At 42.5% G+C, this 11,020-nt stretch overlaps 1 protein-coding gene across 1 annotated transcript; it reads right to left on the bottom strand.

The window, feature by feature from the left end:
- Positions 1–742: 742 nt before the first annotated feature.
- LOC139365986 (zinc finger protein 133-like) lies at positions 743–5,080 on the bottom strand. Its single transcript, XM_071103056.1, has 4 exons — positions 4,720–5,080; positions 3,726–3,820; positions 3,538–3,625; positions 743–3,433 (listed from the first exon to the last, which is right to left on the bottom strand). Exons 1-4 carry the CDS (start codon positions 5,006–5,008, stop codon positions 2,586–2,588), a joined length of 1,320 nt encoding a protein of 439 aa, XP_070959157.1. The 5' UTR covers positions 5,009–5,080; the 3' UTR covers positions 743–2,585.
- Between the last annotated feature and the right edge of the window lie 5,940 nt (positions 5,081–11,020).

The following is an 11,020-nucleotide window of genomic DNA, read 5'->3' as shown; positions in this document are numbered from 1 at the left end:
CCTACGGTAAAGCATGGTGGTGGCAACATCATGCTGTGGGGATGTTTTTCAGCTGCAGGGACTGGGAGACTAGTCAGGATCGAGGGGAAAGATGAACAGTGCAAAGTACAGAGACATCCTTGATGAAAGCCTACTCCAGAGCGCTCAGGACCTCAGACTGGGGTGAAGGTTCACCTTACAACAGATCAACGACCCTAAGCACACAGCCAAGACAACGCAGGAGTGGCTTCGAGACAAGTCTCAATGACCTTGAGTGGCCTAGCCAGAGGCCGGACTTGAACCCAATCGAACATCTCTGAAGAGACCTGAAAATTGCTGTGCAGCGATGCTCCCCATCCAACCTGACAGACCTTGAGAGGATCTGCAGAGAAAAATGTGAGAATCTCCCGAAATGCAGGTGTGCTAAGCTTGTAGCGTCATATCCAAGAAGAATCAAGACTGTAATCGCTGCTAAAGTTGTTTTTTAACAAAGTACTGAGTATAGGGTCTGAATACTTAAATAACTGATATCAGTTTTTAATAAATTAGGAAAATTTTCTAAAAACCTGTTTTTGCTTTATCATTATGGGGTATTGTGTGCAGATGGGGGAAAATCTAATCAATTTTAGAATAAGGCTGTAACATAACAATGTGGAAAAAGTCAAGGGGTCTGAAAACTTTCCGAAGGCACTGTATATATGAGTATTGGCTTAGTAGTGCAGCCACTGAGTCAGAAAAAAAGCATTTGCTCATTCATTCCTTCATATCAAAACACACTGTTTATTTATTTCGGCCAGAGTAGGTTACTTACTAAAATCTACTCATACAGCAACTTTATGTAGTATGTGCATTAAATCCGAGACAGACAACAGAGTATAAATCAGGGAGATGGGAAGAATAAGAGCGACGGGACAGATGTGGGTTCCAGTCTGGGGCTGGAAGTGTGAGAGAATGTATTAATTGTTTTTGTTGATATACACTGAACAAAAATATAAACGCAATGTGTAGTGTTGGTCCTATGTTTCATGAGCTGAAATAAAAGATCCCAGAAACTTTCCAAAAATGCTTATTCTCAATGTTGTGCACAAATTTGCTTACATCCCTGTTAGTGAGCATTTATCCTTTGCCAAGATAATCCATCCATCTGACAGGTGTGGCATATTAAGAAGCTGATTAAGCAACATGATCTGGGGACAATAAGGCCAATCTAAAATGTGCAGTTTTGTCACACAACACAATGTCACAGATGTCTCCAGTTGAGGGAGCATTGGAATGCTGACTGCAGGAATGTCCACCATAGCTGTTCCCAGAGAATGTAATGTTAATGTCAAAGAATGTAATGTAAATTTCTCTACCATAAGCTGCCTCCAACGTCGTTTTAGAGAATTTGGCAGTACGTCCAACCGGCCTCACAACCGCAGACCACATTGTGAACCACGCCAGCCCAGGACCTCTGGCTTCTTCACCTGCGGCATGGTCTGAGACCAGCCACCCGGACAGCTGATGAAACTGTGGGTTTGCACAACTGAAGAATTTCTGCAAACTGTCAGAAACAGTCTCAGTGAAGCTCGTTGTCCTCACCAGGGTCTCAACCTGACTGCAATTCGGAGTCGTAACCGACTTCAGTGGGCAAATGCTCACCTTCAATGGCCACTGGCACGCTGGAGAAGTGTGCTCTTCATGGATGAATCCCAGTTTGAACTGTACCGGGCAGATGACAGACAGCATGTATGGCTTGTGTGGGTGAGCGGTTTGCTGATATCAACATTGTGAACAGAGTGCCCTATGGTGACGGTGGGGTTATGGTATGCGCAGGCATAAGCTACGGACAACAAACACAATTGCATTTTATCGATGGCAATTTGAATGTGCAGAGATACCGTGACGAGATCCTGGAGGCCCATTGTCGTGCAATTCATCTACCACCATCACTTCATGTTTCAGCATGATAATGCACGGCCCCATGTCACATGGATCTGAACACAATTCCTGGAGGCTAAAAATGTCCCAGTTCTTCCATGGCCTGCATACTCACCAGACATGTCACCCATTGAGCATGTTTGGGATGCTCTGGATCAACATTGTCGACAGCATGTTCCAGTTCCCGCCAATATGCAGCAACTTCGCACAGCCATTGAAGAGGAGTGGGACAACATTCCACAAGCCACAATCAACAGCCTGATCAACTCTATGCAAAGGAGGATTCACACTGTTTGAGGCAAATGGTGGTCACACCAGATACTGACTAGTTTTCTGATCCACACCACGCCCTACTTTAAAAAAAAGTCATGTGAAATCCATAGATTAGGGCATAATGGGTTTATTTCAATTGACTGATTTCCTTATATGAACTATAACTCAGTAAAATCTTTGAAATTGTTGCATGTTGCGTTTATATTTTTGTTCAACGTATATGATTATTTTTGCTCAAAAACGCTGTTAATTTATGTAATACTTCATATACTTTGCTTTGGCCACAGTGGCAACAACCCATTTATGCCAATAAAGCATATATGGAATTGAATTGAGAGAGAGAGAGAATGAGAACAAGAATGAGAGAATGCTGAAGAAAAATAAAGAACCTAAAGCCCCACTGAGTTTCGGTGTCAGAGTGTCAGCGTCCCTGCCTGCTCTGGGTGTGTGACCATGTGTCTGCGCAGGTTGCTGGGGTTGTTGAAAGAGGCTCCACAGTGGGAGCAGCTGTAGGGTTTCTCCCCAGAGTGGGTCCTCAGATGGATGGTCAGGCTTCCATTCTGGGTGAAACCCTTCCCACACAGGGAGCACATGTAAGGTTTCTCCCCTGTATGAATACGCATGTGGACCCTCAGTGTCGTCTTGTTGACAAACGAGTTCCCACACAGGTTGCATATGACAGGCTTCTCTCCTGTGTGGACCGCTCGGTGGCGGATCAAGTCAAGCCGGCGAGAGAAGCGCTTCCCACAGTCGCTACAGAACAACGGCTTGGTACCATGGGGGACGTGGTGTCGCTGGAACTGGTTTACAAGACTAGGGCGCCTCACAGTCACACCCCCCGTTACCAAGGTTGTTGTTGGGGTCGTTGGGGTGGTTTCTAGGGAAGCTACCTGTACGATTTTCAGACCCCGTCCTCCTGTATCCCCTCTCGGAAGACCCCCTCTGTCACTCTGCAAGCCCCTCATTTGGGGGTTGCCTTGCAGTGGTTCTCCAATAGAATGAGCATTCAGCTGTATCTGATGGCTGATTGTGTGGTCCGTCAGCAGACCAGAGTGTGAGGGCAGACTCTGAGGTAGTTCTGGGGCTCTGAAGAAAGGGTAGTTCTCAGTACTGGTCACGCTGCACAGCGCTCCTTCACCTCGACCATGACTGTGAGGGTCATTCATGCTGTATGGTCCCTCATCGTGACCTAGTCTCTGGGTGGCATGTTCCGGCTGTGGTGTCACCATGGTAACATTCTCACCACAAATATCGTCATGACCTACGGGAAACAAAACGATAATATCATCTGGTAGTTATCTGGCTGTCAATTGTCTATATACCATCCCATCATTTTCTTCCTTCTCTTCTTCGTCCTCTACACACCTGCATCTGGCCCACATCCTCCAAAGTCATCCTCAGGACCCTCCTCATCTTTTATCAAGATGACATCTGGACTCTCCACATCTGCACACTGAACCATAAACACACACATTTACACAGACATGTAAACATTTCTAGAGTAGTAGTAGCCTATGTCAGAAATGTGTGATGAGTTGTTAATATTGCCACACCTCTTTTTTGACTGTGGATGGTATCTCCTCTTCCCCTATTGTAATTGGGGCATCATCCCTGCTGTAAATGGATGTCTGGTGCTCAGGTGTCTTATCTATGAGGGAGAGCAAAGGTCAAAAACCATTCCTCTTCCAACATATTATGTTCAATTGACTGGAGTGTATTCATTAGTCGGATTCAGTTGCAAAACCTGTTGTCCTAGAGAAAACAGTTTACTTTAGGAAGCAAATGGAAGGAAACTGAACAAAACGAGAAGGGTCCAAACTAAATTTGGCCAATATAAACGGTTGTTTATGTTGCAAAATGTTTTTCGTTTGGAGTAAACGGAATCCAACGGAATCCACCCAGAGATGATGAGGCGAATCAAGAGGAATAACTTGGCCCAAAATCTGTATTTTCCAGCAGGTGGCGATTTTTTCTCACCAAGCGAAGTCTTTGTATGGAGGTGAATGAAAGTGTCGAATTTTGTTAACAAAAAAAATAATTTATTATTTGCTATGTGTGGCTTATTTGATCGAATATAAGTGTTGTAATGATTCGGTTGTTTGGAGTGTACTAATATAAAGTAGGACACGTGACATCCCGGCAACTTTGAGAAAAAACACTTTATATCAGAGTTGTGCCTGGTCGTCACTAGTTACCTCAGACACAAAGTCCTAAACCCCGCCCATTTCTACTACCTATCTCCTTAAAATGTGATTTTAAACCAACCCCTAACCACATGTATAACCTTAAATTAAGACCAAATAGCAAATGTTTGTTTTCATGAATTTTTATGATATAGCCTATTTTGATTTAGTGACTTTGTGCCCGTTGTTCACATGCGTATCTGCCCTCTCGTTGGCTAGAACGGTCCCACCTGACAGAGTCTCCTCCGCCTTCCATTTTTTAAGACATTTTGTTAGAGCGGCCACTAGAGTATCTGGTTAATATAATGGATCATCTGTGATACACCCATGTCTCACAGATAGCAGTTTGAGAACCTCAACCAACCTGCGAGTTTCCCCCGAGGCCTGCATAAAGTTCTGCTGAAAGAAAAGCGACTGCCCCGCGGTGTACTCGCCCTTTGTAGTCGCAGGGTGAAAAGCTCGTTCTTCATCACCTTCATCCTCATTTTCAGAGCTTCGTTTTCTTTGTAGCTGCGAGAAATCTCCAACTGCAAATCAGCCGAGCTCTCGGAAAAGAGTTGACTTATCTCGTCAACGGCTGCTCTAGCAAGCACGTCCATTATCGAGGCAAGTTGTGTCTGTACAGACAGATGAGCCTGCATGTTTGTTGACATCGATAGCTGGCGAGATTAACGACAGGGGGAAAAATTGGAAAAGATCAGACAAACTGTGACGCGTCTGTCTGTGTACACAAAACGACTTCCGGTGAATAACGCAGCTCACCGTAATTATACGAAGACGTCCGCTGACTTTTTTCGGAGTAGCAAATATGGTGTGTACTAAGTCACCACAGGATCGTTGGAATGAGCGACCATTGATTAGTGACATTGGTGGAAAAAGTACTCAATTGTCATATTTGAGTAAAAGTTAACTTAATAGAAAATGACTCAAGTGATAGTCATCCAGTAAAATACTACATGAGTAAAAGTCTAAAAGTAGCTGGTTTTAAATGTACTGTGGTGGAAAAGGTACGCAATTGTCATACTTGAGTAAAAGTAAAAAGTAAATGCTATTCAACAAATTCCTTGTATTAAGCAAACCAGACTGCACGGTGTTCTTGTTTTTTTTATTTTACAGCCTGCCATGGGCACACTCCATCATCCCAACACATAATTTACAAACACAGCATTTGTGTTTAGTGAGTCCGCCAGATCAGAGGCATTTGGGATGAAAACGTATTATTTTGGCAGGTGTGATTTTTAAACCAAACCCTAACCACACTGCTAACCTTATGCCTAAACTTAAATTAAGACCAATTTTTACGATATAGCCATTTTGACTTTTTGCCGTGACAACTGTACAGTCGTGGCCAAAAGTTTTGACAATGACACAAATATTAATTTTCACAAAAGTCTGCTGCCTCAGTGTCTTTAGATATTTTTGTCAGATGTTACTATGGAATACTGAAGTATAATTACAAGCATTTCATATGTGTCAAAGGCTTTTATTGACAATTACATGAAGTTGATGCAAAGAGTCAATATTTGCAGTGTTGACCCTTCTTTTTCAAGACCTCTACTTGCAGCCCATTCTTGCATAATCAATGCTTGGAGTTTGTCAGAATTTGTGGGGTTTTGTTTCCCCACCTGCCTCTTGAGGATTGACCACAAATTCTCAATGAGATTAAGGTCTGGGGAGTTTCCTGGCCATAGACCCAAAATATCGATGTTTTGTTCCCCGAGCCACTTAGTTATCACTTTTGATAAGTCTTCGTCACCAAACTGTTGTTCATCACCAAACTGTTCCTGGATGGTTGGGAGAAGTTGCTCTCGGAGGATGAGTTGGTACCATTCTTTATTCAATGGCTGTGTTCTAGGCAAAATTGTGACTGAGCCCACTCCCTTGGCTGAGAAGCAACCCCACACATGAATGGTCTCAGGATGCTTTACTGTTGGCATGACACAGGACTGATGATAGCGCTCACTTGTCTTCTCCGGACAAGCTTTTTTCCGGATGACCCAAACAATCGGAAAGGGGATTCATCAGAGACAATGACTTTACCCCCGTCATCAGCAGTCCAATCCCTGTACCTTTTGCAGAATATCAGTCTGTCCCTGATGTTTTTCCTGGAGAGAAGTGGCTTCTTTGCTGCCCTTCTAGACACCAGGCCATCCTCCAAAAGTCTTTGCCTCACTGTGCGTGCAGATGCACTCACACCTGCCTGCTGCCATTCCTGATCAAGCTCTGTACTGATGGTGCCCCGATCGCGCAGCTGAATCAACTTTAGGAGACGGTCCTGGTGCTTGCTGGACATTCTTGGGCACCCTGAAGCCTTCTTCACAACAATTGAACCGCTCTTCTTGAAGAGCGACCTAAAACAACAATATAGCAAGGTCAGATGATGTCAATCCTTCTTGACTTCTTTTCAACTTGTTAAGTGCCGTTTGTTAAGTGTGTTTTGTCCTATATTTATATATTTTATTTTTAATCCCAGCCCCCGTCCCTGCAGGAGGCCATTAGCCTTTTGGTAGGCCATCATTGTAAATAAGAATATGTTCTTAACTGACTTGCCTAGTTAAATAAAGGTTCAATAAAAATAATACATCCGCATACAAACATGGTCTCTTTCTTGAGTAAGGCGGGTGTTTCAGCCTAGCTCAGTTCTTTCTGTGGTGGAGGGGCAGCCAGCGAAAATACAGAGTTTAAGCATTAGTAATCTTCTCTAGTTGCGCCGTGATTGGCTCAGTCACTCATGGGGACACTATGTCTCCGCAGAATCTACAGGGAGAGCTAGGCAATTCAAGCCCCTTTGGGTGCTGCCACAGATTTACATTAGAAGTGGCGGTCCATGAAGGCTCAATGCCATTGGCCACACATAAAATGACGTCAAATCATGTTTTTCTAAAGTAGCTTTGATTGGACTGTTCATGTCAACGTCATACTTTCACAATCTTAGCTAGCAAGTTAGACAAGCAGTCATTATCATGAATCACATCAACAATCTCCTGGCAAATCCTTTTCATATGAAGATAAATTATAGATAAAACTTATCAGCGCTCATCGGCCATTGGACATAAACATTACACAACAAGCTGAAAGTCGCAAATGTAACAATGAGTGGTTTTGAAGGAATCAATGGCTAACTGCAAGCGTCACAAAGCAATCACTATTTTGCTTCCCTTGCCTGCTATTAGGTGGAGAGGGAGTGTGGTCCAAGTCTGGGTTTAAGGATTTAAAACATCTGTCTGAAAGGGTCTATTTTCCACGTTTAAAAGGATAAACATTCACATGCAACACCATGGACCAGAAAAGGTTGAATACAATGGCCATGCTGTCAATCTGGCATGATTTCTGCTGCGTTCAAGACAACTGGGAACTCACAAAAAAAACTAGCTCCGACTGGGAAAATACGTTTTGAACGGTCATCCAACTCGGGAACTCGGGCCTCTTTCTAGAGCTCCGACCTGAAGATTACTGACGTCATGATTCAACCTTGTTTTTTCATAATTCTCAGTTGTCTTGAAAGCACCATAAATCCAGAGAATGACTAAGTTTGCACACAAGGACCACGGCTCAACGTTCAAGTTAGCACAGCATAACTTTTTTATTTAAGTAGGCAAGTCAGTTATAAACAAACTCTTATTTACAATGACAGGCTAGTGGGTTAATTGCCTTGTCTGTCTACAATTATTTTCTCAGTGGTTTAACTGCCTTGTCTGGCCCCACAGGTAGAACAACAGTTTTTTACCTTGTCAGCTTGGGGATTCGATCCAGCAACCTATCAATTACCGGCCTAACGCTCTAACCACTAGGCTACCTGCCGCCATAACAACAGTCCAAAAATGTACTGTATGCTGCTGCATAAATTGTGTCATATGCTAGGGAGATATGTATCCTGTAGCTAAGAATGTAATACTAAGTGTATGTTGTGTAGTAAGCTGTTAATAGCCCATGTGCCTCACCTTAAGAATTTGGAACCTGTCCCCCTCAGAATTTAGCCTACTGTTCTGACTTGGTGGTGCACAGAAATGTAATCATCGAATATTGTAAGCTCCTTCATTGTCTGCTTATATGCCCACGTTATTTGTCCTATGTTTCTGATTTGATGTACAGAATACTGTAAGAACAGCCCATGTTCAGCCCAAAAGACCAGCCCAAAAGTGCTGAAAAAATGCTTATATCAACTACTCGCTCATTAATGTCTTAATCGAAATTACGGCTTGCCTCGTATCCGCACATCGTTCCCTTAAACCATAGTTTGTACAATTATTATATTGCTTATATAGGTATATCTCATTCATATCTTAGAATTTTTGTTAATGTTGGAATTATTTCATTGTTTTGCTTACTTTGTGTATTATAATTAGCTCATGTTCTTTTCTTCACGAGGAGGAGATACTATATAATGTTGTTTGGCCTGTAACCATGTTTGCCAGTGACAATCTCTTCCCATTCATATATATTTTTGTTAAACAACAAGTTACGTAATAGACCCTGTTATTATAGTTGATATTTCAAGGGTTGTAATGTTAGCGCAATGTGTGTCGGTATATTGTCTATTAAAGTGGATCCTCGTGATTGTATTTTCCTTACTTTTTAGACCACATAGGCCTAATAAAATAATAAAATGTTGTGTAGTGGTTTTGCTGGCATGCACCTAAAAAACTTGGTTGAGTTGCCCCATCAAGATTTACATGCTAAAATCGCCACTGACAAGGACAGACGACTCTTCTCCTTCCTGCCATTAACCACACGATTCATCAAGCATACATTGACCACTCCAGGAATTTTATTTAACATTTCAATGTCAACTTCTTCCAAAACTCAAGAAATTACTAATTTAATAGGTGCCCTGTGCCGTAGCTCAAAGCACAACAGGCCATCAGACTGTTAAACAGCCACCACTAACATTGAGTGGCTGCTGCCAACACACTGACTCAACTCCAGCCACTTTAATAATGGGAATTGATGGGAATTGATGTAAAATATATCACTAGCCACTTTAAACAATGCTACTTAATATAATGTTTACATACCCTACATTATTCATCTCATATGTATACGTACAGTGCCTTGCAAAAGTATTCGGCCCCCTTGAACTTTGCGACCTTTTGCCACATTTCAGGCTTCAAACATAAAGATATAAAACTGCATTTTTTTGTGAAGAATCAACAACAAGTGGGACACAATCATGAAGTGGAACGACATTTATTGGATATTTCAAACTTTTTTAACAATCAAAAACTGAAAAATTGGGCGTGCAAAATTATTCAGCCCCCTTAAGTTAATACTTTGTAGCGCCACCTTTTGCTGCGATTACAGCTGTAAGTCGCTTGGGGTATGTCTCTATCAGTTTTGCACATCGAGAGACTGACATTTTTTCCCATTCCTCCTTGCAAAACAGCTCGAGCTCAGTGAGGTTGGATGGAGAGCATTTGTGAACAGCAGTTTTCAGTTCTTTCCACAGATTCTCGATTGGATTCAGGTCTGGACTTTGACTTGGCCATTCTAACACCTGGATATGTTTATTTTTGAACCATTCCATTGTAGATTTTGCTTTATGTTTTGGATCATTGTCTTGTTGGAAGACAAATCTCCGTCCCAGTCTCAGGTCTTTTGCAGACTCCATCAGGTTTTCTTCCAGAATGGTCCTGTATTTGGCTCCATCCATCTTCCCATCAATTTTAACCATCTTCCCTGTCCCTTCTGAAGAAAAGCAGGCCCAAACCATGATGCTGCCACCACCATGTTTGACAGTGGGGATGGTGTGTTCAGCTGTGTTGCTTTTACGCCAAACATAACGTTTTGCATTGTTGCCAAAAAGTTCAATTTTGGTTTCATCTGACCAGAGCACCTTCTTCCACATGTTCGGTGTGTCTCCCAGGTGGCTTGTGGCAAACTTTAAACGACACTTTTTATGGATATCTTTAGGAAATGGCCACTCTTCCATAAAGGCCAGATTTGTGCAATATACGACTGATTGTTGTCCTATGGACAGAGTCTCCCACCTCAGCTGTAGATCTCTGCAGTTCATCCAGAGTGATCATGGGCCTCTTGGCTGCATCTCTGATCAGTCTTCTCCTTGTATGAGCTGAAAGTTTAGAGGGACGGCCAGGTCTTGGTAGATTTTCAGTGGTCTAATACTCCTTCCATTTCAATATTATCGCTTGCACAGTGCTCCTTGGGATGTTTAAAGCTTGGGAAATCTTTTTGTATCCAAATCCGGCTTTAAACTTCTTCACAACAGTACCTCGGACCTGCCTGGTGTGTTCCTTGTTCTTCATGATGCTCTCCATGCGCTTTTAACGGACCTCTGAGACTATCACAGTGCAGGTGCATTTATACGGAGACTTGATTACACACAGGTGGATTGTATTTATCATCATTAGTCATTTAGGTCAACATTGGATCATTCAGAGATCCTCACTGAACTTCTGGAGAGAGTTTGCTGCACTGAAAGTAAAGGGGCTGAATAATTTTGCACGCCCAATTTTTCAGTTTTTGATTTGTTAAAAAAGTTTGAAATATCCAATAAATGTCGTTCCACTTCATGATTGTGTCCCACTTGTTGTTGATTCTTCACAAAAAAATACAGTTTTATATCTTTATGTTTGAAGCCTGAAATGTGGCAAAAGGTCGCAAAGTTCAAGGGGGCCGAATACTTTCGCAAGGCACTGTATATACTG

Source organism: Oncorhynchus clarkii, chromosome 14 (genome assembly GCF_045791955.1).
Source record: "Oncorhynchus clarkii lewisi isolate Uvic-CL-2024 chromosome 14, UVic_Ocla_1.0, whole genome shotgun sequence".
In the NCBI taxonomy this organism is placed as follows: Eukaryota; Metazoa; Chordata; class Actinopteri; order Salmoniformes; family Salmonidae; genus Oncorhynchus; species Oncorhynchus clarkii.
This window is presented reverse-complemented; position numbering and strand designations above follow the sequence as displayed.